Source organism: Nyctereutes procyonoides, unplaced genomic scaffold (assembly GCF_905146905.1).
Source record: "Nyctereutes procyonoides isolate TBG_1078 unplaced genomic scaffold, NYPRO_anot_genome, whole genome shotgun sequence".
In the NCBI taxonomy this organism is placed as follows: domain Eukaryota; kingdom Metazoa; phylum Chordata; class Mammalia; order Carnivora; family Canidae; genus Nyctereutes; species Nyctereutes procyonoides.
Genome location: NW_026575135.1, coordinates 47,491,421 through 47,516,250, shown reverse-complemented (window position 1 = coordinate 47,516,250; position 24,830 = coordinate 47,491,421). Strand labels below are relative to the sequence as shown.

General features: G+C 34.3%; 1 protein-coding gene across 8 annotated transcripts in view; it reads left to right on the top strand.

Moving 5' to 3' along the window:
* The window catches only part of MATR3 (matrin 3), a 30,919-nt gene extending 6,512 nt beyond the window's left edge, over positions 1–24,407 (top strand). For 2 of the 8 annotated variants that reach the window (XM_055301750.1, XM_055301749.1), the window contains exons 2-14: positions 12,004–12,065; positions 13,000–13,041; positions 13,375–13,487; positions 14,102–14,154; positions 14,585–14,710; positions 15,872–15,997; positions 16,146–16,313; positions 17,751–17,882; positions 18,349–18,392; positions 18,488–18,863; positions 20,590–20,956; positions 21,453–21,574; positions 23,354–24,407. In XM_055301750.1, coding sequence (XP_055157725.1) covers positions 13,040–13,041; positions 13,375–13,487; positions 14,102–14,154; positions 14,585–14,710; positions 15,872–15,997; positions 16,146–16,313; positions 17,751–17,882; positions 18,349–18,392; positions 18,488–18,863; positions 20,590–20,956; positions 21,453–21,574; positions 23,354–23,404 — 1,680 coding nt within the window. In that variant the 5' untranslated portion in view covers positions 12,004–12,065; positions 13,000–13,039 and the 3' untranslated portion in view covers positions 23,405–24,407. Of the gene's footprint in view, positions 1–1,225; positions 1,307–6,111; positions 7,203–12,003; positions 12,066–12,999; positions 13,042–13,374; positions 13,488–14,101; positions 14,155–14,584; positions 14,711–15,871; positions 15,998–16,145; positions 16,314–17,750; positions 17,883–18,348; positions 18,393–18,487; positions 18,864–20,589; positions 20,957–21,452; positions 21,575–23,353 lie in introns of all 8 variants that reach the window. The other 6 variants (XM_055301747.1, XM_055301748.1, XM_055301745.1 and 3 more) reach the window with 6 other exon arrangements.
* Positions 24,408–24,830: the final 423 nt, after the last annotated feature.

The following is a 24,830-nucleotide window of genomic DNA, read 5'->3' as shown; positions in this document are numbered from 1 at the left end:
TTCCCCTAAGCCTATGCTGCTTTTTCTTTAGCATGATCTAGGTTAATACCAGTGTCATTCATTCATTCATTTTTTTTTTAAGATTTTTATTTATTCACAGACACAGAGAGAGAGGCAGAGACACAGGCAGAGGGAGAAGCAGGCTCCAAGCAGGGAGCCTGATATGGGACTCGATCCCAGGTCCCCAGGATCACACCCCAGGCTGTAGGCAGCGCCAAACCGCTGCGCCACCAGGGCTGCCCTCATTCATTCATTTAAAGATTTTATTTATTTATTCACGAGAGAGAGAGAGAGAGAGAGAGAGAGAGAGAGAAGCAGAGACGTAGAGGGAGAAACAGGCTCCCTGTGGGGACCATGACGCAGGACTCGATCATAGGACCAGGGATTATGACCAGAGCCAAAGGCAGATGCTTAACCACTGAGCTACCCAGGTTCCTCACTACCAGTGTTTATTTTTTTATTTTTTTTTAAGATTTTATTTATTTATTCATGAGAGACACAGAGAGAGGCAGAGACACAGGCAGAGGGAGAAGCAGGCTCCATGCAGGGAGCCCGATGTGGGAATCCATCCCGGGATCACGCCCTGAGCCAAAAGCTCAACCCAGGCATCCCTGGCTCATTCCTTTTGCATCTAAAGTTTTTCTCGTTGGTTGTTTGGATCATCTACATAGAAGTCATAGAAGTAGATGATTACTATGATATTGACCATGTACCAGAAACCATTCTAAGTGTTTTGTGTGAACTAATTTATTAAATGTTTATAGCCTTATGAAATAGGTATTATTTTCATTCCCATTTTACAAATGAAAAAACAAATGTTGATTAGCGCAAAGTCAAGCAATTTTGTAGTAGAAGTAGCATTCACATGAAGGTATTTGGTAAAAATCTCCATATATACCAAATTAAAGAGTTGTACAAATATTTGTGGAAATCAGGAGTTGAACATAAAGTGGAAGGAAAAGTCTTAAGGGTGCAGAATGGCACCTTGAGGAAAACCACTAAATATAATAATTAGAGAAAAAGGTAAGCCAAGCTAGTATCAAAATCAAATTGAGTCACAAATGTCAGGTAAATGGAGTAACTTTCTATCCTGTATTGCTTTAATCTAAAAATACTTAATGTCTAATTGAAAAATCGCTAAGAAAAATGTTTTAAGTGTAGGAAAAAGAAAAATACTGCAAGTCTCAATAGAAGTCCCTTCTGATTAACATGTTTTCTGTTTTAGCAGCTGAAGGCACTTTGCAACAAACACTCTTTTATCATTAGATGCCTAAGGACCAAGAAGTGGGCTAGAAGTTGAATCCAGGTCTGTAAAATGGATTAAAAATGATAATTGTAAAGGACTTTTAAAAAATACTGGAATTTTATTTAGCCTTCTCAGTGCTACATTTTACAGTGTTTTTGTTTCTCCTATTGTGTAATGAGGCACATATGGCCTTACACAAAACTTAAATGAATTGAGCTGGAACTATATTTCCTAAGAGGCTTACTATTAGTAGTTCATTTTATTCTGGGGGGGAAAAAACCTTTTAATTCACTCAAAGGTATACCATACTAAAATGAGATTATAGCACCGAAGAACCGCAGATTAAAGTATAAAGTTTTAAAGTGTTTTTTTGTTTGTTTGTTTGTTTTTTAGATTTTTTATTTATTTATTCAGAGAGAGAGAGGCAGAGACAGAAGCAGGCTCCATGCAGGGAGCCCGAAGTGGTACTGGATCCCGGTCTCCAGGATCAGGCCCCGGGCTGCAGGCGGCACTAAACCACTGTGCTACCAGGGCTGCTCCTAAAGTGGTTTAAGCTCTATATAAAAGATTGAATAATTCCTCAAGATACTAAGATCCATTTTTTTTTCTAAGATCCATTTTTAAAGACCAAACCTTTTTATATTTTATTTTTTAATTTTATTTATTATTTTATTTTTTCATGAGAGACAGAGAGAGGCAGAGACACAGGCAGAGGGAGAAGCAGGGTTCCCCACGCAGAGCGTGGTGCGGGACTCAATTCCAAGACCACAGGACCATGACCTGAGCCAAAGGCAGATGCCCAACTGCTGAGCCACCCAGGCATTCCTAAAAACCAAACCCTTAAAACGAGATACAAGTTAAAAAATCTCTAAGGAAAGATAGAGATGTGAACTAACATTAAAATGAAAATTTACTGACTGTAAGATAGAAACTATATTGGTGAATTTTAAGATCATTATAAAATTGAGTGAGAAGCTTTAAAATATATAAGGAATAATTAACTCTGTAGTATAATGGGAAATGAGTTAAGAGCTTGGTTTAAAAATTCTGACCACAAGAATCCATGCTTTTGTGCAATTGATGAGAAAAGTCAAGCAGCTACCTTCAGAAATGATGCTTCTTTGAAATTACTGGTAGTGAACTTTCCCTGCCGTCTGTTGGTGACAAGATTAGAATTTTTTTTGCTGTATTTGTTTTTTTTTTTTTAATTTTGTTTTTTTATTTATGAGAGAGAGAGAGAGAGAGAGAGAGAGAGAGAGAGAGAGAGAGGCAGAGACACAGGCAGAGGGAGAAGCAGGCTCCATGCACCGGGAGCCCGACGTGGGATTCGATCCCGGGTCTCCAGGATCGCGCCCTGGGCCAAAGGCAGGCGCCAAACCGCTGCGCCACCCAGGGATCCCTTTTTGCTGTATTTGTATTGTTGGTTGATACCTTAAACATATTTGGCATATTTTCACATGAATAATTTAATGTATCACAAGAGTGTTTGGCTTTCCTAGAACTTTTGGGAAATCCTGAAAATTTCTTAACACACTTGTGTGTTTTTAATTCAGAAGGGGAAAAATAAGCTACAGTGTTCTAGCAGTTGCTTTTTGAGTTTTTGTAAGATTAAAGGGTTAAAATAATGTCAGTATAAAGATTTTTTATAAGTATCTTTACTAGCTTTTATGATTATACATGAATTAAATATGATTTTTTTAGGGCACATTTATTTCACATATTTGAGAACATAGTTTTAAGAAATTGTTATTTTACATAAGAAATGTAGATGTGGAACAACCATTTGCTTCTCTTCCCCATGAACTTTGCGGGTGTGTTAAGCTATAATCGTTTTCTGTACTATTTTAGTATTCCACTTTTAATTGAAGAAAGTTAATCCAACAAAACTATTGATGGAATGGGGAAAATTGAATGTTAACTATAAATGAAACCTTTTGGGGGAACCCTGTTGGCTTACCGGTTTAGAGCCACCCACAGCCCAACGTGTGATCCTGGAGACCCGGGATCGAGTCCCATGTCAGGCCCCTGCATGGAGCCTGCTTCTCCTTCTGCCTGTGTCTCTGCCTCTCTCTCTCTCTGTCTCTCATGAATAAAATAAAATCTTAAAAAAAAATAAAACATTTCTTAACCATACATACAGTTATTCAGATGTTGAATGTGAAGTTAACATTTTTAGTGGCATTTACACTTGAACTAGCTTAACTTACAGGTTAATTATTTAGAATTGTCTAATGTTTCCTGCTTTTAGGGTGTGTTGCTTTTTTGGGGAGTGAGAGGGTTTTTTTTGCATTGATGGGGATTAAGATTTTAAATGGATAAATTAGATTTTGACATTATTCTAGATTAGGAATCACAAAGGAACTACTTTTGAACTTAACCTCTAGTATAGCATACTATGGATACGGGGAAGAACAGTATAATCTTAAACATCTCAGTGTTGTGCTAACCTTAATAGGCAGTAGGTCTTGCTTATATGAGCCTTTTAAAATGGCTTGTCATTTTATTATCACTGACCAAAGATACTAAAGGAACTATTTTCATAAGTGCTCTTTAAACAGTGCTTTCATGTCTGATTTCTCTTAATTTCTTTGTTTTAATGAAAAAAATTAAGACTTCAGTTATTTGTGTTTCAGTCAAAAGTCTGACTTAAGTCACTTTTCAAAAATAATGTTCTCATGTCCTTGTGTGGGGCTGCATTTAAGTTGAAACTCTGAGTCTCAAAAATATTAAGGTTAGTCTTAAGAAATTACAAGTTGTCATGGGATTTACATTGTTTGTCTTGCTCTTTTTCTGAGTTTTTCTGACATCCATTTTCTGTTTTGTCTTAAGGTTATCTTTTATCTTTACTTCTCTTAACCTTTCCTTTTTACAGATCCACCCTTTTTTTATGTGCTACAAAAAATAATTGAGATCTCTAATCCAGCTATCATTTCTTTAAAGTATGATCAATTAAAATTTTTTACATAGTCAAGATACTATTGTATAATTTTCCTGAGGGAAAGGAATAGTCCTTAAAAAAAAAAAGAAAACTGGTTTTTCTGTACGAAACAGCTTTGTAACATGAAGGGCAAAACTGCCATTAATAGTAATATTGCTACTTCAAAATGCTGGTTTTGAAAAGCCCTCTATAAAGATTTTTATCTTTTAAAATAAATAAATGAAAATTTAGAGGGTCCTACTAATGTTTGCACAGTATTTCAAATGCCATTCTGTATGGCATTTTTTGTAAGATACACCAAGGAAACTGTCATCTGAAAATGTTCACTTACTCTTGTCTTAATTATTCTTTAAGTGGTCTGGTGTAAATAGTTTATATAGTAGATCTCATCTAGAACTAGTTTCTTTAGTATCTTTTCTCAATTTCATCTCTCTTGGTGTGCAAAAACATCTTCTGTAATTCCAACCACCTCTGATAGCATTTCGTGTCTTTTTAACTTTGTTACATCTTTTTGTAAAATCTAACTAAGTCTTGCCTGCAACTTTTTTTTATATTTCCTCTACCACTGTTATGTCCAGTGTTTCCTCCTTGCTTTATTCGATCATTGGTGGAATTGGTCCCATAATAGACTTGTAACTATTGAATATTGCCCAATTTTTAATGTAATAAAGCTTAATAGTATTAAACTACCAGTGCTTAGGTATATGAATGATCATATGTATGATACTTAAGACAGCAATGCTTCCTAATTGAATTACATAGCAAACAACTTTAGACCTCAATATATAGTTGTGATAATAAAAAATTATTTCATCAAGAGCATTTGTTATGTATGTCATTTGATATTTTATGAGAGTCATATGAAAATGCCTTGCAAATTCCTCTGTAACAAGTTGAGATGAAATATGGTTTAAGGAAGGTAATGAAAGTAATTTCATCCAGAAACATTTCTTGGGGGATTGATTGTGTTCAGAATTTAAAATTTCCAGGTGATTGGGTTATTCTCGTGAAAAGTTTATGGAAATCTATGTAAGCACAATATCATTTTCATTTTTACCTGTATTGAGCTCTAGAGGTTCTGTCGCTCTGAGTATCAAATGAGCTTTGATGAATGTTAACTTAGAGGGGAGTTTCACTTCTTTAAATCACCTATACTTCCTATACCTGGGTTTTTTTCTTGGAAGTTCTCCTATTTCTATATTGACCATACTTAGTTCTCCTTACTTTTTAAAATTAGAAATGAAATAAGCACTGCCTGATTGAGGATGGACAATAAGAAGGCAGTTAGTTATATGGCTTAAATTTGTGCAGAAATCCTTAAACTAGGAAGTCACTTATTTTTTTCTTCACATCTGTCTTTACCTCAAATTGATTTTGCTGCATAAAGGTCTCAACTATTGTGTTTGGTCTTAGATCTTAGACTAGGTACTTGACTCCTAAGCTTCATTTACTTGTGATTTTGCTTGGTTCTTTCTGATAGTAATAAATAGGTCTCATTTTCTAAAGCAGAATACAACTGATTCATCTTTGACTTGCTGACCTTGATTTTTTTGTTTGTTTTTAGTCTTCTCCTGGAACTTAAACATCATATTATAGGGTGTATTTTTATTCTTTCAAAAGAAGAGACCCATCTATATTTTTACTGAAATTTTGATGTACTCAGACATCTAATCCTTCAATTGAAAATGTTTTTAAATTCAGTATGAAATTCCCTTTAATAAACTTTAGCATGAAAGACTTTTTAAATATCTATATGCAGGCTCTGCATACTTCTGGAATCTGTTTAAGATATGTAATAAATTCCTTGTAAGTTTGAGATCTTAAATGTTTTTTTTTTTAATCAACATGATGCATAAGTTTTTTTTTCTAAAAAAAAACAGCATCTACTTAAAGGGATTTATGACTAAAATTGCTTATTTTTCTACAGAGTTGTCTGCTGGTTCTCAGCTTGAAGAAGATTCTACAGTCCTTATTGATCCTTTTTTCTTGGCGTTACCATTTTTTGAAGCAAAGTTAACCTAGTTTGCTAGTTCGAGCTTTCTTTTTGGCCTTCTTTTAAAAAAATTTTTTTTTAAGTCTATAAACTAGACAAGAGATAGTTCTACAATGTCCAAGTCATTCCAGCAGTCATCTCTCGGTAGGGACTCGCAGGGTCATGGGCGTGACCTGTCTGCAGCAGGAATAGGCCTTCTTGCTGCTGCTACCCAGTCTTTAAGTATGCCAGCATCTCTTGGAAGGATGAACCAGGGTACTGCACGCCTTGCTAGTTTAATGAATCTTGGAATGAGTTCTTCATTGAATCAACAAGGAGCTCATAGTGCACTGTCTTCTGCTAGTACTTCTTCCCATAATTTGCAGTCTATATTTAACATTGGAAGTAGAGGTCCACTCCCTTTGTCTTCTCAACACCGTGGAGATGCAGACCAGGCCAGTAACATTTTGGCCAGCTTTGGTCTGTCTGCTAGAGACTTAGATGAACTGAGTCGTTATCCAGAGGACAAGATTACTCCTGAGAATTTGCCCCAAATCCTTCTACAGCTTAAAAGGAGGAGAACTGAAGAAGGCCCTACATTGAGTTATGGTAGAGATGGCAGATCTGCTACACGGGAACCACCATACAGAGTACCTAGGGATGATTGGGAAGAAAAAAGGCACTTTAGAAGAGATAGTTTTGATGATCGTGGTCCTAGTCTCAACCCAGTGCTTGATTATGACCATGGAAGTCGTTCTCAAGAATCTGGTTATTATGACAGAATGGATTATGAAGATGACAGATTAAGAGATGGAGAAAGGTGTAGGGATGATTCTTTTTTTGGTGAGACCTCGCATAACTATCATAAATTTGACAGTGAGTATGAGAGAATGGGACGTGGTCCTGGCCCCTTACAAGAGAGATCTCTCTTTGAGAAAAAGAGGGGCGCTCCTCCAAGTAGCAATATTGAAGACTTCCATGGACTCTTACCGAAGGGTTATCCCCATCTGTGCTCTATATGTGATTTGCCAGTTCATTCTAATAAGGTGAGTTAATGCAACAGATACTTCTAATTTCTTTTACATTGTAGTGCCTATTCTGTATTTACCTATATCTTTTACTCTAATTCTGTAGTCTGGTGACACTGAGTTGATCGAGAATTTTTATGCTTTTGAGAACACTTTATTTGGAAGGTAATTGTTTTTGAGCGTTAAACCAGGGCTTTACATTAATACAATCTACCTAGATTACTTCTGGCCACAAAGCTGTCATCCACTGAGATTATCTTGTTGGTTTTTGGCATCAATATGTTCTTCTTAATCATATATATTTAAGCAGGTTTTTTTGTCTGCTTTGTTGAATTGTTTTAAGTATTTTTATTTTTTATTTTTTATTTTTTTTGCAGTCAATGTGCTCTGCCATTCAGGATGCTAGATTTTAGCTCTCCATCTGTCTTGATTGCTGATTTGTATGTAGTAAAGATGTATTCTTGAACAATTCTCTTTTTTTCCTTATCTGTGGCTACAGGGAAAGAGTTAATGTAGAGCCCTGGTGTTTGTTTCAGTATGTTTCATTTTTAGATTAGTTCATTCTTCTTTTTTAATTTCCCTTTAACACAAACTCTCATACTATGACTGAAATTTTTCATCATTTTTTTTCTCCTTTTCCACAACTTTCTTAAACATACTTCAGAACTCACTTTTTATTATCCCATATTGCATCTGTCCCTTTAGAAACTTGGAAAAATCAACTATTGCAGTATCCTGCTCTATGTTCCTCATAAGCATATTCTTTTTCTGACTAGGTTTAGACTTCTGGTATAGTCATTTGAGCAAAATATATATGTATATATCTAATTCTCCTTTGCTTTAATTATCACATCTAGCAAAATGGGAGCTTTTTCAAAATGCCCTTTTAAATACTTTGTCCTTTCTCTTCCAACGTTTTCAGTGTTACTCATTCTCACTGATTTTTTTTTTCCGATACGCAGTGCAGTTGGCTTAAGAGTCAACATAATAGCACTCCACTAGCTTGATCTATGATCTCTGACCGTCCATATTTCCTGATGTGCTGTACAGTTACTCTACTTAACATGTTGCTGCCATGAAATTGATGATGATTACTATTACAGGGTTTTTTCTTTACAGTAACATTTGGAAGGATCATTTTCATTATCTATCCCTTTAAAATGCGTTTTTTAGTGACTGTTGATTTTTTTGAGTAAATTAAATCCTAGTTCTGAATGATGTTGTTTTTAAAGTATTACCAGTCACACTCTTTTTCTATTTGTTTCTCAGTATTTTTGCCTCAGATAATTAGGAGACTTCTTTTATTTGAATTCACGTAATACTTTGAAAAATATCTTTTGAATTAATCTTTTGAGTTAATGTATTGTTTAAGTACAGCACAAAGAATATTTTAATCTTTAATCCAAATAAAATGAACTAACGTTGAATGCTAAATTTAAATTTTTAGATTAATTTTTATTGAAGACATAACCCCAAACTCAAAAGTTAGAGAATTTTATTTGCTAGGTGTCTTTAGTGTTGTCTTTTTTCAAATATGTTGCATAAAGTTTTAGCTGTGATAGGAGTTGATTTAAAGAAAAGATCCACAAAACTTTGGTGACTCAGTTTTTCTGTTACTTCTTGCCTTTTGCAGAACTGGCAATATGATCAGTGTCCTCAGGATCTCTAAATTCCAAGGGAAATAGCTAGTTACAGTGACTCAAATGAAAGTGATTCTAAGGGACTTAAAATCTTTGCTAATGGAGTCCTCATACATCAAGAGCTGGTGCTAGAAATCTTATTCTGACTTTGGGCAGTAATTTACCCTTGTTGCTTGCACATAGAAAAACAGTAAAGGAACACAAAAGGAAACCACAAGAGGGCTTTAATCAGAGAAAAGTTATTATATGTGATTAATCTTTTCTCTCCAAATTTTGCTGCCTATTAGTTCCTTAATAATATTAATAAGTAATTATAGTTAAATGGATCTAAATTAACAAAAGAACAGTTTTTAATTATCTGATGAAACTTTGGATTCAAGAGTAAGATACCCTGCCTATTGCAGGAGGTATTTTAAACCTGTAACAATGCTTAGGCCCTAGCTAGTTTTGGTATTATATCACAGTATTGGGAACATTTAAGAATTGCTTGAGGCCCTTTGATTGATTGATTGATTGATTTACAAAATTTATATTTGTAAATTGGACCATTTTTAAGAAGTTTAAGCACTTGGGTTCTCTTAATGTATTCCAGTTTCCTTAACATAGCGCATGTTTTCTGGGTATCTGCGTTATTGAAAAAGTAATTATTTACCTTTAGTTTTGGTCCTTTCTCATTTTATAGCTGTTATAGAAACAATGACTTGAGAAAATTCCTGTGGTGAAAGTAGATAATGAAAATTTTTAAACATTTAATCCTGCTCTCCGGTATTGCTGCATAACTTGGAAAATCTGTTCTAGTCACTTAGTGGTAGTGTGTTAAAAAGCTTACATGATCAAAACTTCATCTTACTGTGAAAGAAGGAACTTTAAGTTGAAAAAGTGATCTAATTTGTCATCATTATTTGATATTTTAAGTGACTTTCAGTGATGGTGTTGCTTTTATTTCTTTCTAGGTCATTTTAGAATGTCAAATTGCTTTTCTCCACAACCTTAAACTTCCCTCAAATTCTTTTCACTTAAAGAAAAGTGCCCACTACAGCCTTTTCACTGTCTTGTCACTTGAGTTCGTATTTTTCCTTTTAGTATTATTCTAGAAGCCCTTAAATTATCTTTATTCTGCCATTCCAGAAGTGCTTCTCCAAATTATTCTTTCTTTATATAACTTAGATATCTCAAAGACATCAAGGTGAAGGAAATTTTTCTACAGAACTTCTGCATTCAAAAAGTGAATCCTTTTTCCTTATTAATCTGATGTGAAAGTTAACTCAATGTAGAATCAAGGATAGAGGTTTTTTAAAAAACCCTTTTGACTCTTAATCCTCATTTTAAAACCAAAGATCTGGTGTGGTAGTGCAGGTTAGGAATGGGTGGTCTTGGGAGGTACATAATGATTCTTTGATCTTGGCCTTCCTTCTAGTACTTTGAAAGACTAGCTACACTTTTACCATAAGTTTGAACCTTTAAAGAGCATAGAGGATTGGATATAAATAGTTTTCTGCTCAACTAGATACCCTTTCCATCTCCTGTGAATTAGAAATGTGCCTAATAGGGTAACTTTTACTCCTCTCCCAACACACTGCTTCTCAAGGACATTTTAAATAAAATCTAAATATTTTTAGTCCAGAAAATTCTAAGTTAAAGTATTTGTTTAATCCCTCTGACTAATTTTGTGAACTTTACCTATGGCGCTTCTTCTTACAGCCATTTTAAAAGTATCCTCCAGTAAGTCAGTGGTCTGTTGCTTTGCAAGTACAAACTTTTTATATCCCAAATAACTGGTTGTGGAGCCAGCTGGAGAGATTCTTCAAGTTCCTTAGTGATTAGCCATTATTTTTAAAAGACAATCTACCTTTGAGATCTAGCTTCCATAGTACTTTCATGGGATTTTAGTTAGTTCTTTTAGAGCAGAGGGGAAGTATGTAAATTGTTGTAGTATAAATCTATTTTTAGAGATTAGGTTTATAAAATACCATTCTGAAGCTTTTTAAGAAGGTATCTGATAATTGGGTTTATTTTAGTTCAGCTCTAAGTGAGACCCCCTTTTAAAAACATTGCCTGACCGTGTTTTATATTCCAAATATAATGTATTAGGTAGTGTGGATGTGACTAAAGTTGCCTTATTTTGTGGGAATTTGTGAAGCCATGATACTTGTAAAGCAGGAATTGTAAAATGAGATAGCTTTATAAGCAATGTAATGACAGTTCACTTTTTTCTTTTTTGAGCACTACTTCTGTGCCTGGCAATGTTCTGATAAGCAGATTACCTTAGTCATTCACTTTTCACAATATCCTAGAATATGGAGTCATAAATTTCAATTTGTGTACCAAGGATTCATGTCGACTAAGTGGCACCTTGGAGTAGAACCTAGGCAGTCTGACAGCAGAGCCTACTTTTCCTAACTTCTCTTTCTGATGTTGTTTAAAACATTGTTTATATGTGGATTTTTAACTAGTGAAAGGAAAGCTTATTTGCATAAAAAGAAAGAAGTTAATCCCTTACATTTAAAATAACCACAAAGGAGTACAAATATTGAAGAATAGAATGTTTCCCTCCCTAAAATTTGGAAACATATTCCTGAAATTTGATTCTTTATTTTTGGGAAATAATGTGAGCTTAGTTTTTTGATAAATGGGGAGCATTTTCTAGAAAAGCCATTCCTGTTGAATCTTAGTTTTTCATGGCTGTAGTACACTTGGAACATGCCTCAAAGCTGGATAAAATGAAATAATTCTATTTTAAACTAATTGTTCACATTTATAACATTTCTAGAAAAGTAGTTTAGAAGCGTGGATATTTTATCATAGAGTTTTATAAAAGCAGTTTTAATGATACAATATATATAATCCAGTTTGGTCCACAGCAGAGATTAGTATGTCTAGCTGATCTCAAGGTTAGTTATTCTTGATCTTTATTAACTCTGTCTTTTCCCTGTCAGGTTTTTAGTATGTTAATCAGGTTACCCAGTTTTTCCAAGAATGTGCATGGCGTATTTGAGGGCAGGATCAAGCTACAAGGATTCAGAGAAATGTTTTAAATTAAATCATTGTGACTAGTGAATGGTCAAGTGTTTCTACAGTCTGTGATACTGCATATAGATTAACTTCCTAGAGTTTGAATGGTTCAAATGAAAATATCTTAGCTTTATTTTTGTTAATTCTACTAATTTACTTTGCTACAGGAGTGGAGTCAACATATCAATGGAGCAAGTCACAGTCGTCGATGCCAGCTTCTTCTTGAAATGTAGGAGTTTGAAATACCTTTAAAGCATCTGTAACGTGAATCAGAAACAGCCATTGATTGGTTTTGGGGAGTTCATCATTTGCTTGTAATATCCACATTGTTATCACTGCATATAGTTAATAGTGACCGGGCATTACCAGTTACAAACAAATGTTTAGATGGAAACTGATTTCAGAATATTAGATATTCAGTGGTAGTGCTATTTTGTTGTTTAATATTATTTGTAGGGCAAATAAACATTGGCTCTTCTTCTGTAAATTGCAAGAATACTTAAAGATGGCTTTTGATATGTACAGTAGATTCAAGCATTTTCAATAACAGTAATGCTCTAAAAATATAGAAGATAGAGAAAAGGGAAGAAGTCATTAGAAATTACAAGTTGTCAAACAAAATCCATCAAGATGTATTTTTTGTTTTTGAGACACCTGTGGTTCTGATTTAGCTGCTGGAATAGAATTCCTAAGGAATTTCCCCCTAAACACACATACCCATTGTTCACTGGAGTGCCAGTTTTCACATGTACCTAGCTCTCTTGGGGCTTTCTTTTCTTGTGTCACAATTCAACTCTGTTTTTGGTATTGGTATTTAATATTGTAGAAGGAAAATCTGTGGTTGGTCCTTATTTCCCTATATACCCGCATTTCCAATTCCCCATGCAGTACCTTTTCCTTCTTATGACTTAACAAATAAATTTAGAAATTAAACTTCAACATATATTACCTACATTTTCAGTACAGAACAAGTTTATCTTGTTCATTTGGATTAATTTAAACTTTTGGAGGTTTTTTTGGAAGTCTATGTTTTAAACTGTAATATTTCTAACACTTAAATTCTCTTATAACTTTACTAATAAACTCTGTTTTAAAGGCCAAACAAGGCTGTTTTGTGAAAAGGACAGTTTTATTTTAAAGTTAATTTTCTGGTCTCTTTAAAGCTACCCAGAATGGAATCCTGACAATGATACAGGACATACAATGTAAGTTAAAATTTTTAAGCTCTTTTTATAAAGGAGATCATTGTAAGGAATTCAGGTTAATCTTTCAAAATTTATAAACAAAAAAATTTTTGAGTATCTATTGAATATGAGGGTTTGGTTTAAGTCAGTGTGGGTAAAAAAAAAAATCTTTAGAATTCTGATTGTAGTAATTTTTATTTTATTGCTGTTATAGCTTTTCCGTAGTTAACTTGATGCAAATACCTGCCAAGATTGGAATTATAATCATTAAAGGGGTGTTTTAACAATAGATCTTAATTATTTCTGATGGATCTCCTTGTCATTCATTATATATTTTATGTCTCATGTTACTAGGGGTGATCCATTCATGTTGCAGCAGTCTACAAACCCAGCACCAGGAATTCTGGGACCTCCACCTCCCTCATTTCATCTTGGGGGACCAGCAGTTGGACCAAGAGGAAATCTGGGTGATTATGAAACTTGTTAACTCTCCCTAAGTGCTTTTACCATAAAAATTAAATACTACGGTGATTAGAAGTAAAAAGTAAAATATGAGCTTGTCAAAAAATTACTCAAAAATAGCATCATATGAAAAGACCTGGTTCTTAAAATACTAATGGTAACCTCTAATTTGTGTTTCAAAGATGTACTGTTTTTTGAGGTACCCTGGGTGCCTCACTGGTTAAGGATCTTGACTCTTGATCTCAGCTCAGGTCTTGATCTCAGGGTCATGAGTTCCAACCCTCCATTAGACTGCACGCTGTATGTGGAGCCTACTTAAAAAAAAAAACGCACACACACACACAAAATAAGGAATGCTTGGGTGGCTGGAGTAGGTTAAGCATCCCAACTCTTGCTTTCTGCTCATTTCATGAGCCTCAAAGTCATGAGATAGAGAGCACTCAGCAGAGAGTCTGCTGCTCTCTCACTCCTCCCCACTCCACCCACCCCCCAACCCTGGTCTTATGCTCGATCTCTCTCTAAAATCTTAAGGGGAGAAAAAAGAAGGAAGATATCCCATTTTTCACTTACAACTGTTACCATAAGTATAAGACTGAAAAAATAATTTTTTCTCATAAAGGTGCTGGAAATGGGAACCTGCAAGGACCAAGACACATGCAGAAAGGCAGAGTGGTCAGTAATACAGCTCTTTCTTTTACTTGTTGTTTTGGGAAATGTGATTTAATTTTGAAATCCCTGTAAATTGAATTTGCATTGTAGTCCTTTACGATAAGAAGACTGCTATTATTTTTTAAAAATCAGGCTTTTACATGACTTTAATAATAGTTGTAAGTTTAATTTTCATATACCCAGAGTATAGAGATATTACCTTGAGTGTAACAAATTTTGCTATGTGCATAGTATTCCATTTAAAAATAACTGCAGAGGCTTTCTGAACCCCAGTGCATCTTATTTCCTATGTAGTCTTAAAATTCTCTAGAATATTAAGAGTTGTTTTAAATACTTAATCTGTTAGCATTAAACTTTGAAAATTCTAATATATAACTTGTTTCATCCTGATTCTAAAGAGACCTCTTGACTTGATTTTTTTCTTAATGGATAGGAGACAAGCCGAGTTGTTCACATCATGGATTTTCAGCGAGGGAAAAACTTGAGATATCAACTGTTACAGCTGGTGGAACCATTTGGAGTCATTTCAAATCATCTGATTCTAAACAAAATTAATGAGGTATGAATAGAAATACATGTAGTATTTATTCGTTACTAATCTATTTCCTAAAGGAATTATATGATTTTATATTAGAAGAACTCAGTGTAATATTAAGTCATTAACATGGAATGTAATAGAGAAAAAAAATCATTGAACTACTGTCGATAATGTTAATTTCTAGGGAACACCTGGGGTGGCTCAGCAGTTGAGCACCTGCCTTTGGCTCAGGTCATGATCCCATGTCCAGGATTGAGTCCCACATTGGGCTCCCTGCAAGGAGCCTGCTTCTCCCTCTGCCTGTGTGTCTGTGCCCACCGCTGCCCCTCCCCCCCCCGCCACCCCACTCCAGTGGTGTCTCATGAATAAATAAGTAATCTTTTAAAAATTATGTTAATTTCTAGGCCTAATGGATTATTTAATAAATCTATTAATTGTTATCCCCCCCTTTTTTAAAGATTTATTTATTTATTCATGATAGACATAGAGTGAGAGAGAGAGAGAGGCAGAGTGTGTCACAGGTAGAGGGAGAAGCAGGCTCCATGCCGGGAGCCCGATGTGGGACTCGATCCCGGGACTCCAGGATCGCGCCCTGGGCCAAAGGCAGGTGCCAAACCGCTGAACCACCCAGGGATCCCCTATTAATTGTTATTAAATTAATAACTTACATAATTAATGTTATTAATTTTACTTAAGCAGTAAAATTGTCTCTGATTACTATAACAACTAAAGGATGATGATTCTTTGGGAAGCCATTCCAAACTTACCAAAATGGATGCCAAATTAAAGTAGATATAATAAATGACAATTGAGTAGCATGAAGGTAGTAAAATCTGAAATGACCTTTAATAAAATAAATTAGCTGGGCAGCCTGGGTGGCTCAGCAGTTTAGCGCTGCCTTCGGCCCAGGGCGGGATCCTGGAGACCCGGGATCAGGATTGAGTCCCACATCAGGCACCCTGCATGGAGCCTGCTTCTCCCTCTGCCTGTGTCCGTCTGTCTCTCTCTCTCTCTCTTGAATAAATAAAATATTTTTAAGAAATAGCAATGTTCTGCTTTTAGACTCTAAAAAATGTATTAATATTTATACATTTGTATATCATATTAATGATTAAATATGTCTAGAAAGACTTGGGCCTGTTTTTTTTGTTTTGTTTTGGAAATAATTTTGTCCAATTTTAGGCGTTTATTGAAATGGCAACTACAGAGGATGCTCAAGCTGCAGTGGATTATTATACAACCACACCAGCATTAGTATTTGGCAAGCCAGTGAGAGTTCATTTATCCCAGAAGTATAAAAGAATAAAGGTAATTACAGTTTTCTCCAGATTTGTACCACTTTCGCTACTTTAAGTTGTTGCTAATAACTAGAACTACTTAAATTTTTACAACTAATTATAGCATACCTACCACCATTTGACTTAATTTTTTGTTTGTTTGCTTGTTTGTTTTTTAGAAACCTGAAGGGAAGCCAGACCAGAAGTTTGATCAAAAGCAAGAGCTTGGACGTGTGATACATCTTAGCAATTTACCTCATTCTGGCTATTCGGACAGTGCAGTTCTCAAGCTTGCTGAGCCTTATGGAAAAATTAAAAATTATATACTGATGAGGATGAAAAGTCAGGTAATACCACATACAGAAGTCTTTAAGGAAGATGATAAGGGAAGAGAGGGAAAAATCAGAGAGGGAGACAAACCATGAAATATTTAACTACAGGAAACAAACTGAGTGTTGCTGGAGGGGAGATGATTGGAGGAATGGAGTACCTGGGTGATGGGCATTTAGGAGTGCATGTGATATAATTAGCACTGGTTGTTGTATGGAACTAATGAATCACTGAATTCTGCCTCTGAAACTAATAATATACTATATGTTAATTTAAATAAAATATCTTGGGATCCCTGGGTGGCGCAGCGGTTTAGCGCCTGTCTTTGGCCCGGGGCGCGATCCTGGAGACCCGGGATCGAATCCCACGTCGGGCTCCCGGTGCATGGAGCCTGCTTCTCCCTCTGCCTGTGTCTCTGCCTCTCTCTCTCTCTCTCTATCATAAATAAATAAAAATTTAAAAAAAATTAAGATATTTATTTTTTTTTAAACTTTTTTTTTTAATTATTTATGATAGTCACACAGAATTTACCTTCTCATAAACATTCTTGGCCAAACTGCTAAATGGTCATTTAAAAAAAAAAAAAAAAACTACAGTAGATTCTCCGTGTGTAAAACACTGAAAAACTGTAAAGTGGAAAGTAAAGATGATAACACTATTTGTTTCCAAGGTTTGCATCCAAAAAAATCTTTTCTGTGTGTATGTAGGTATATTGTTTCTTTCTTGGCTCAAGTGATATTATACTGTTGCTTGAGTAGACTAATTTCCTGAGTGGATGGATATTTAGAGTTTTTTGGACTGTACCTTTGGTGCTGTGGACTTGGCAGCTTGTAAATGTTTATATATTTGTATCATAATTGAAGGATAGAATTTCAGAATTGGAATGTTGTATTCTGATACTTTCTTTACTTTGATATTGCCAAATTGGTCTGCAAAAAATACCAGTTTATAATCACACCAGCATTGTCCAAGAGTGCTTTGCTAACACTGGGTATTTTAGCCTTTACAAGTTTAAGTGAATTGAATGGGTTGGATTACATCATTCACTTGTGGTTTTCATCTTAAAATTTCAGAGTAAAGAGCATCTTTATTTCATTGTCATTAATGCTTTTGTAACGCCATTGTGAGTTTGTATCTTTCTAGGCTTTTTAAGCTAATTTCTTTCTTGCCGTATTTTGAGTATTACCTTCTAAGCTGATTGCTTTAATTATTTTATGTGTGTGTGTGTTTTAGGCCTCCATATAGATGTTTTAATGTTTGTTGCTACTTTGTGTAAATCTCTGATAAAATATTTTTTTTAATTGGGTGACTTTTAACTTTTAGGGATCTCTGTGCTAAAGACTAAATTTTCGTAACAGATAGACTGGAAAAAATAATAAGCACCAGAGTTATATGCAGGTCTTTGAAAACTAATGTCCCTGTTCTTTTTCTTTTTTTTTTTTTTTTTTTTTAAGGCCTTTATTGAGATGGAGACCAGAGAGGATGCAATGGCAATGGTCGACCACTGTTTGAAAAAGGCCCTTTGGTTTCAGGGGAGATGTGTGAAAGTTGACTTGTCTGAAAAATATAAAAAGTTGGTACTGAGGGTATGTAGTAGTGTATTTATCATCCTTATAAAGCTTATTTCACATATTTCAAGCTACCACATATTTATAAACGTTTTTATTTGCTAAGAATATAGGATTTGGTTATTTAAAGATAGCAACCTTTTTTCCCCCCGGTATTCTTCAGTACAAGTTTTTGGCTTGTTTGTTAATGGTGTTACATAAAAAAACTCCTACTTTTATCTATCTTATTTAAGATTTTATTTGAACAGAGTTCTACCAGAATGTTTATTATCCATTGCTCTACTGCTCTGTTGAAATGTTGATTGTAATGAACTGCTTACTGTGGGCAGCTTACATTCTTAGGTATGGTTAATGGGATTGAATAAGCTTAGTTGATGATATAAAGGATGTTCCTCAACCATTTGTTAATTGGATAATTATATAACCTGCACATGAACATACTCTAATGCATTTATTTAACTGATACAAAATTTTGTCTTTTTAGATTCCCAACAGAGGCATTGACTTACTGAAAAAAGATAAATCTCGGTAATATCATTTTGTGTGTGTGTATACCCTGGTATATTCAACTTCTGTTTTCCAACTCAGGAGAATTAATTGAGGGGATATCCTTTTGATTCTAGGAAGAGATCTTATTCTCCAGATGGCAAAGAATCTCCAAGCGATAAGAAATCCAAGATTGATGGTTCCCAGAAGACTGAAAGTACAACTGAAGGTAAAGAACAAGAAGAGAAGTCAGGTGAAGATGGTGAAAAAGATGCAAAGGATGACCAAGCTGAGCAAGAACCTAATATGCTGCTTGAATCTGAAGATGAGCTACTCGTAGATGAAGAAGAAGCAGCAGCACTGCTAGAAAGTGGCAGTTCAGTGGGAGATGAGACAGATCTTGCTAATTTAGGTGACGTGGCTTCTGATGGGAAAAAGGAACCTTCAGACAAAGCTGTCAAAAAAGATGGAAATGCCAGTGCTTCAGCAGCTGCAAAGAAAAAGCTAAAAAAGGTAAAGGAAGATTGTATATGGACCTGTTTTGATAGAGAACTAGGTTAGATAAATATTTCATATTATTTATACTGGCAGAGTCAGATTAGAGAATTACTCATTTATATTAGAAAAAATCAGTTATGAACCATAACAATAACTATTTAAAAGTAAACTCTGCAATAAATAGGTTAAATGAGACTTTTTATAATAGTTGTTAAAAAGTGCCAACTTCACAGAAGGAAATTTTTAGTAAGGAAGGAGGAAGACTTACATCTATATATATTTGGGTATTGTAGTGGTAGCATGTAAGGACTAGTAGGCGGCTTTGTAGTCCAGATTGTTTTTTAAAAGATAGGATATGGGACTCCTGGGTGGTTCAGCGGTGAGCATCTGCCTTCGGCTCAGGGCGCCATCCCAGAGGCCGGGATCGAGTCCCCCAGTAGGCTCCTTGCAGGGACCCTGCTTCTCCCTCTGCCTGTGTCTCTACCTTTCTCTGTGTGTCTCTCATGAATAAAATAATAAATAAAATCTTAAAAAAAAATAAAAAGGATAGGAGTTTATAATTAATCCAAGATACTTAAAACATTTTACCACTCATTTAAAAATTATTAAACTTGGGGCACTTGACTGGCTCAGTCAGTGGAGCATGCAACTCTGAATCTTGGGGTTGTGGGTCCGAGCCCCAGGTTGGCTGTAGAGATTACTTAAAAATAAGTAAATAAAAATTGTTAAACTTGAAGAATTTTCCTATTTGAGAAACATAAGCTTGATCAGATAATTTAGTAGCTTTTAAGACATTTTTCTTTGAACAGTTGTCACAGATAAGCATATAAGGTGAATACAAATATAAAAATACATAGAGCATAAAGAATAGTAAAACAGCATGGTGTGCTGATTATCTACATTAAGGATTAGAGCACTAAAATGCCCTTTGAAGCCCCTTATGTTAAATGGGTCTCATACAGTGAGATCCATTGGTTCCTTATAAGCAATGTTCAGCTATTGGAAGACTAATTTTTACCTCCAGATTTTGATGGCTTGGTCACATAACTTAGCCTTAAAGTTATTTTTTGGCTGAAGTGAATGATTGTTGTGTAATACACTTGCACCCTTAAGAGCAGATATTTATTACATGCTATAAATTTTTCTAAGCTTTATTTATGCTAATGAACTTAATCCTCCTGGTAACAGTAAGCACTAGCTACCTTTGTTAACCCAATTTCATAAATGAGAAAATTCAGGCATAGAGAAGTTCCGTAAATTGTCCTTGGTCATATTGCTTTAAGTGGCAGAGTCAAAATTTAAACGTAGGCAGTCATGCTCTCCAGAGCTTGACTTTTTTTTTCCCCCTTTTTAAACCACTATTCTATTTTATTCTGAGTGTTCTCTAAATAGCAGTTGTATCATAAGATACTGTCTTCCAAAGGATACCATGGAACTATTTTTTATCAAATCACATCTTTGATATAGTCCCCTGCAACATAATAGTTTTAAGAAGTGTAGACTATAAATGTCCTCTCCGATTTATTTTCTGCTCTTCATGTTGAGGCAAGCCTTTAATTATTTAGTTTTAAAACCAACAGATTTGTTAAAACAAATCAGTGATTTTGGGGGAGAAAGGAAAAAGTCAGCATTTTGAGAGAATGAATAAAGACAAAGACGCTATCCCTTTCCCTTCAAGTAAAACAAACGGAAGGGATGCTGCAGGATAATTGTTGCAGAGTAAATTTGTCTTTCTTAACAGCGTCGTTTCCCAGGGAGTATGGAAGGTTTTGTCACTCTAGATGAGGTTGGTGATGAGGAAGATTCGGAACTTCAGAAACTTCGTAAATCGGGCATGGCATTTAAATCTGGTGACAAAAATGATGATGGTTTGGTTGAAATTAAGGTGGACAAGATCGAGGAACTTGATCAAGAAAACGAAGCAGCGTTGGAAAATGGAATTAAAAATGAGGAAAATACAGAACCAGGCGCTGAATCTGCTGAGAATGCTGATGATCCCAACAAAGATACAAGTGAAAATGCAGATGGCCAAAGTGATGAAAACAAGGAGGACTATACAATTCCAGATGAGTATAGAATTGGACCATATCAGCCCAATGTTCCTGTTGGTGAGATTTAAGGCTTTCTTCTTCCCCTCTCACCCTTCCCAAGTTACTAGTAAATAAGATTTTTAAATTGGTCTTAAGTAAACTCTGATACCATTTAAAATTTACTTCTCTGCAGAATAATTTGTAAATTTCAATTAATATATTCTTTATTTTCCAGTTAACCAACTCTCATTTTGTATTATCTTTTGTTATCATTTTACAATATGTTCTTTCCCCGTGTAATTGCCCGCGTAAAGGTTTTTGAGTATTTCGTATTGCTTTTTATCTTTTATATTACTGTCTTTTCAAGAATACAAGTTAGGTATGGGACCTTAAACATCAGTTAAGTAAAATTAACTAATGATGTCATGGTTTTTGTTTTTTTTTAACTTAGGCCATATTGGACTTCTCACAAATATTCTCTCATTCAAATAATATTGATGGAAAAAAAGATTTGGGAACACTAATGAAATATTTCGATTTACTAAATTTGTAAGAATGTATGTTTGTGTTCTAGGTATAGACTATGTGATACCTAAAACAGGGTTTTACTGTAAGCTGTGTTCACTCTTTTATACAAATGAAGAAGTTGCAAAGAATACTCATTGCAGCAGCCTTCCTCATTATCAGAAATTAAAGGTAAGGCTGAATATACAAGAGAGTTTTTTTATGAAGTCATGTAAATTTATGCAAAGTAAAGTGTGTATGGTGCCTTCTGTAGACCCATTGCAATGCCTTCTCCTGGAGGTGACACTTTTATTTATTTGTTGATGGGCCTTAAGCAGTTTAATGCATTTCTAGAAACATCTATTGAGCCTTTTTTTATAGTACATTCTAATTAAAAATTGAATGATACTCTAGCCATGTTATAAATTCTGATATAATCAGAGTTATCTCAGTATTTTCAAGTGAATGTTTGACTGTAATTTCTCTAATTTGGAAGAATTTGGAGTGGAATCAATAAAAAGCTGTTTCAATTTTATGAGGTGCCATGTCCCTTCATACTTACTGATTTTTACAGTTGACATTAAATTATTCATTAATAATGATATTCTGAGACTTTATGATGAGATATAAGGATAAATGAATAATAAAATGTAATGAAGCATAACACATTTCTATTTGGATCTTTTGAAATTTGGCATTTTAGTTGACTTCTTGAAAGACGAAGTGTTAAAACAGATAATGGGGAAAAACATGAAAGGAGTTAACTCATTAATTACAAAAAACCTGTTTTTTTTACACTGCTTTAGTATAGTAGAGAGCTACTAAAGTATTCCGTCATCAAACATATTCTGTATGTTGATGTAGATGGATGAAGATAACCATAAATTTGGTTGGGCGGGGAATGATAGCCTTTAATTTAGGAAATCATGCCAGTCCTTGGCTGTGTCACTAATTTGAAATGTAAGTGTTCTTTGCTACCTAGATGTGTCTTAACATTTAGCATATGAAAAAAGAATGGTGGCTTAATTCCATTAGTAGTAGAAATTATGTATTACATAGAAGAGTATTCAAGTACAAAAATTGTATTGGTGTTTGATACTTTATAGATGATATGCTTTCTAATATTTTCTAGATATGCTGATTTTCATTTGTTCTATTGGAGGAGTGGCTCTTTATTATTTCTATTTTAAGGAGACTTTGTCAACTTCATTAAAATTTATTATGCAGTATAGTATTTTGCTAATGCTAAATGAGTTGATAACTTCTTGAGTGTTTTTTTTGTTGTTGAGGATATTATAATGGCTTTTAACCCTCTCATCAATTGGTAGTAACTATGGACTTGAGAAATTCTACCCAGAATTAAAGAAATTGATTTAGATTTTGGGGGAAGAACATTACTTATTAATGTCTTAATATGTCCAAGAACTCTAGAAATTACAGGTGCAGTACAGGGGTCACTGCTTTTGTAAATGAGGGGTTTTTTGGAACATAGCCACAGTCATTCATTTAATTATTATTTATGGCTGATTTTATTCCCACAATAGCAGAATTGAGTAGTTGAACCAAAGAACAGCCCACAGACATATTTACTGCCTTTCTAAGAAAATGTTTCCCCACTTTAATGAAGGCTCACTAGTTGAATAAACCCATGTTATTTTAACTACTGTGTTCTTGGAGCAGTGTCAGTTCATCTATGCGAGTGTGGTCTTTGTTTTCTTATCTCTGCAATTTAATGTTAATTGTAAACCCAAATAATCTTTACATTTTACTATTTTTTTTCACATGTCCTACTGTGGTATACTCTGATCTAGTTTAGTATTGTACACTGACTTAACAAGAATAGCTGAATCTTTAAAATAGTGATAATGTTAAGTTATGCTCAAATTCATAAATCTGGATAGAATATTTTGGAAGTTATCCATTTAGGTTTTCTTAGGTGACTTAATCACTCTAATTACTTTTTCTTTTCAGAAATTTCTGAATAAATTGGCAGAAGAACGCAGGCAGAAGAAGGAAGCCTAAGATGTGCAAGAAGCTTAACGATTTCAAAGAAAATAATGGTTCTTTGTTTTTAATGTTAACCTTTTTTAAATACAATACTGATAGTTAGAAGAAAACTATTGTACTCTTTTGTTTTAGTGGAAAAATAATAGATGTCTGTTCATGTGTTAAGTGTTATAGCAAAAATACATACACGGTTAAGTTAATGAAGAATTTTGTTTTATCAGAATGGTAACAGACCGAAGTACTTTGTAGAGACTGACTCGTAAGCTACTTAAGACAACTTGCACCAAGAAAAAAGATGTAGAATCATTCAGAGAAATGAAATTTAGTTCCAAGCTTCAAAGAAATGTCAAAACTTTTGATTCCATTCAATAAAGAACAAAACCAATTGTATTTTTATTACTTTCATCTGAAACATTCCACATTTTAATCTGAGCCTTGCAGACTTTTCATTTGGAGTTTGAAGCTTTTTTGGTTGCTTTTTATTTGGAGATCTTCACTAATATGAGATTGGCAATTAAAAAGCAGGTGCAGTTTTCTTTTAATGTCATGCTGTTGTTTAGGTAATAAGAAATACTAAGTAATTGGCTTTAGATTTTTGTAATTTTTTCCCATAAGTTCCTGCTAGATTTCGTATTCTAGTAGTCCATGTATTTTCAGTGAAATGTAAAAATATTCCCGTTCTCTTTGAGCAGTATTAATTTCTTGAGATCTTATTGCTTGTCACTTGAATCCTGTAGCTGTCATACATCTGGTATAAGCAACATTTGATTTTTGAAGTGTGTAGACCATCTCTTCATATTTCAAGATGTAATTTTACATTTCTGCATTTTAAAAACAGTTTGGCCATAATCTAGACGCACGCTTCTAATTCATATACCTGCACATGTGACCTTTGTGAACAGAAATTTGCATGTATAATCTGTGTTTACTTGTAACTTTCTGGTAATATACTGCTTATATCTGTGGATTCAAGTTTCTGAAGTGAATACCAATAAAAAAAAAAAACCTAGGCCATGTTCATTGGTTATACATGTTTGGAATGTTAACCAATATTTTTGTCAGTTGTGGTTTTTATTCACTGTTACACTTTTTTGCATGCTTTAACAAATTATTACATTTTTAATCTAGAGTGTTCTAAAGACTGCTACTAAAGATCTGAGTTTTAAAGTTTTTGGTGCTGGTGGATTTCTTGTTCCTGTTACATAAAAATGGGGCTATTCATTATCTTTAAAAACCTCTGGAGGTTAAAATACTGAGGGTGAAGAAATGGCAAAAGCTCATGTTTAGACCTAAGTATCAAAGTTGGAATTAACATGGAATATTAAGAATTAGTTCTACCAGCTTTTCAAAATCTTTTGGGGTTCTTGCTGTGTAAGGGATTTACCTATTGTCAAAAAGCATATTTTTAATTTAAAAAATACAAGGACTTATTAGGAATTCT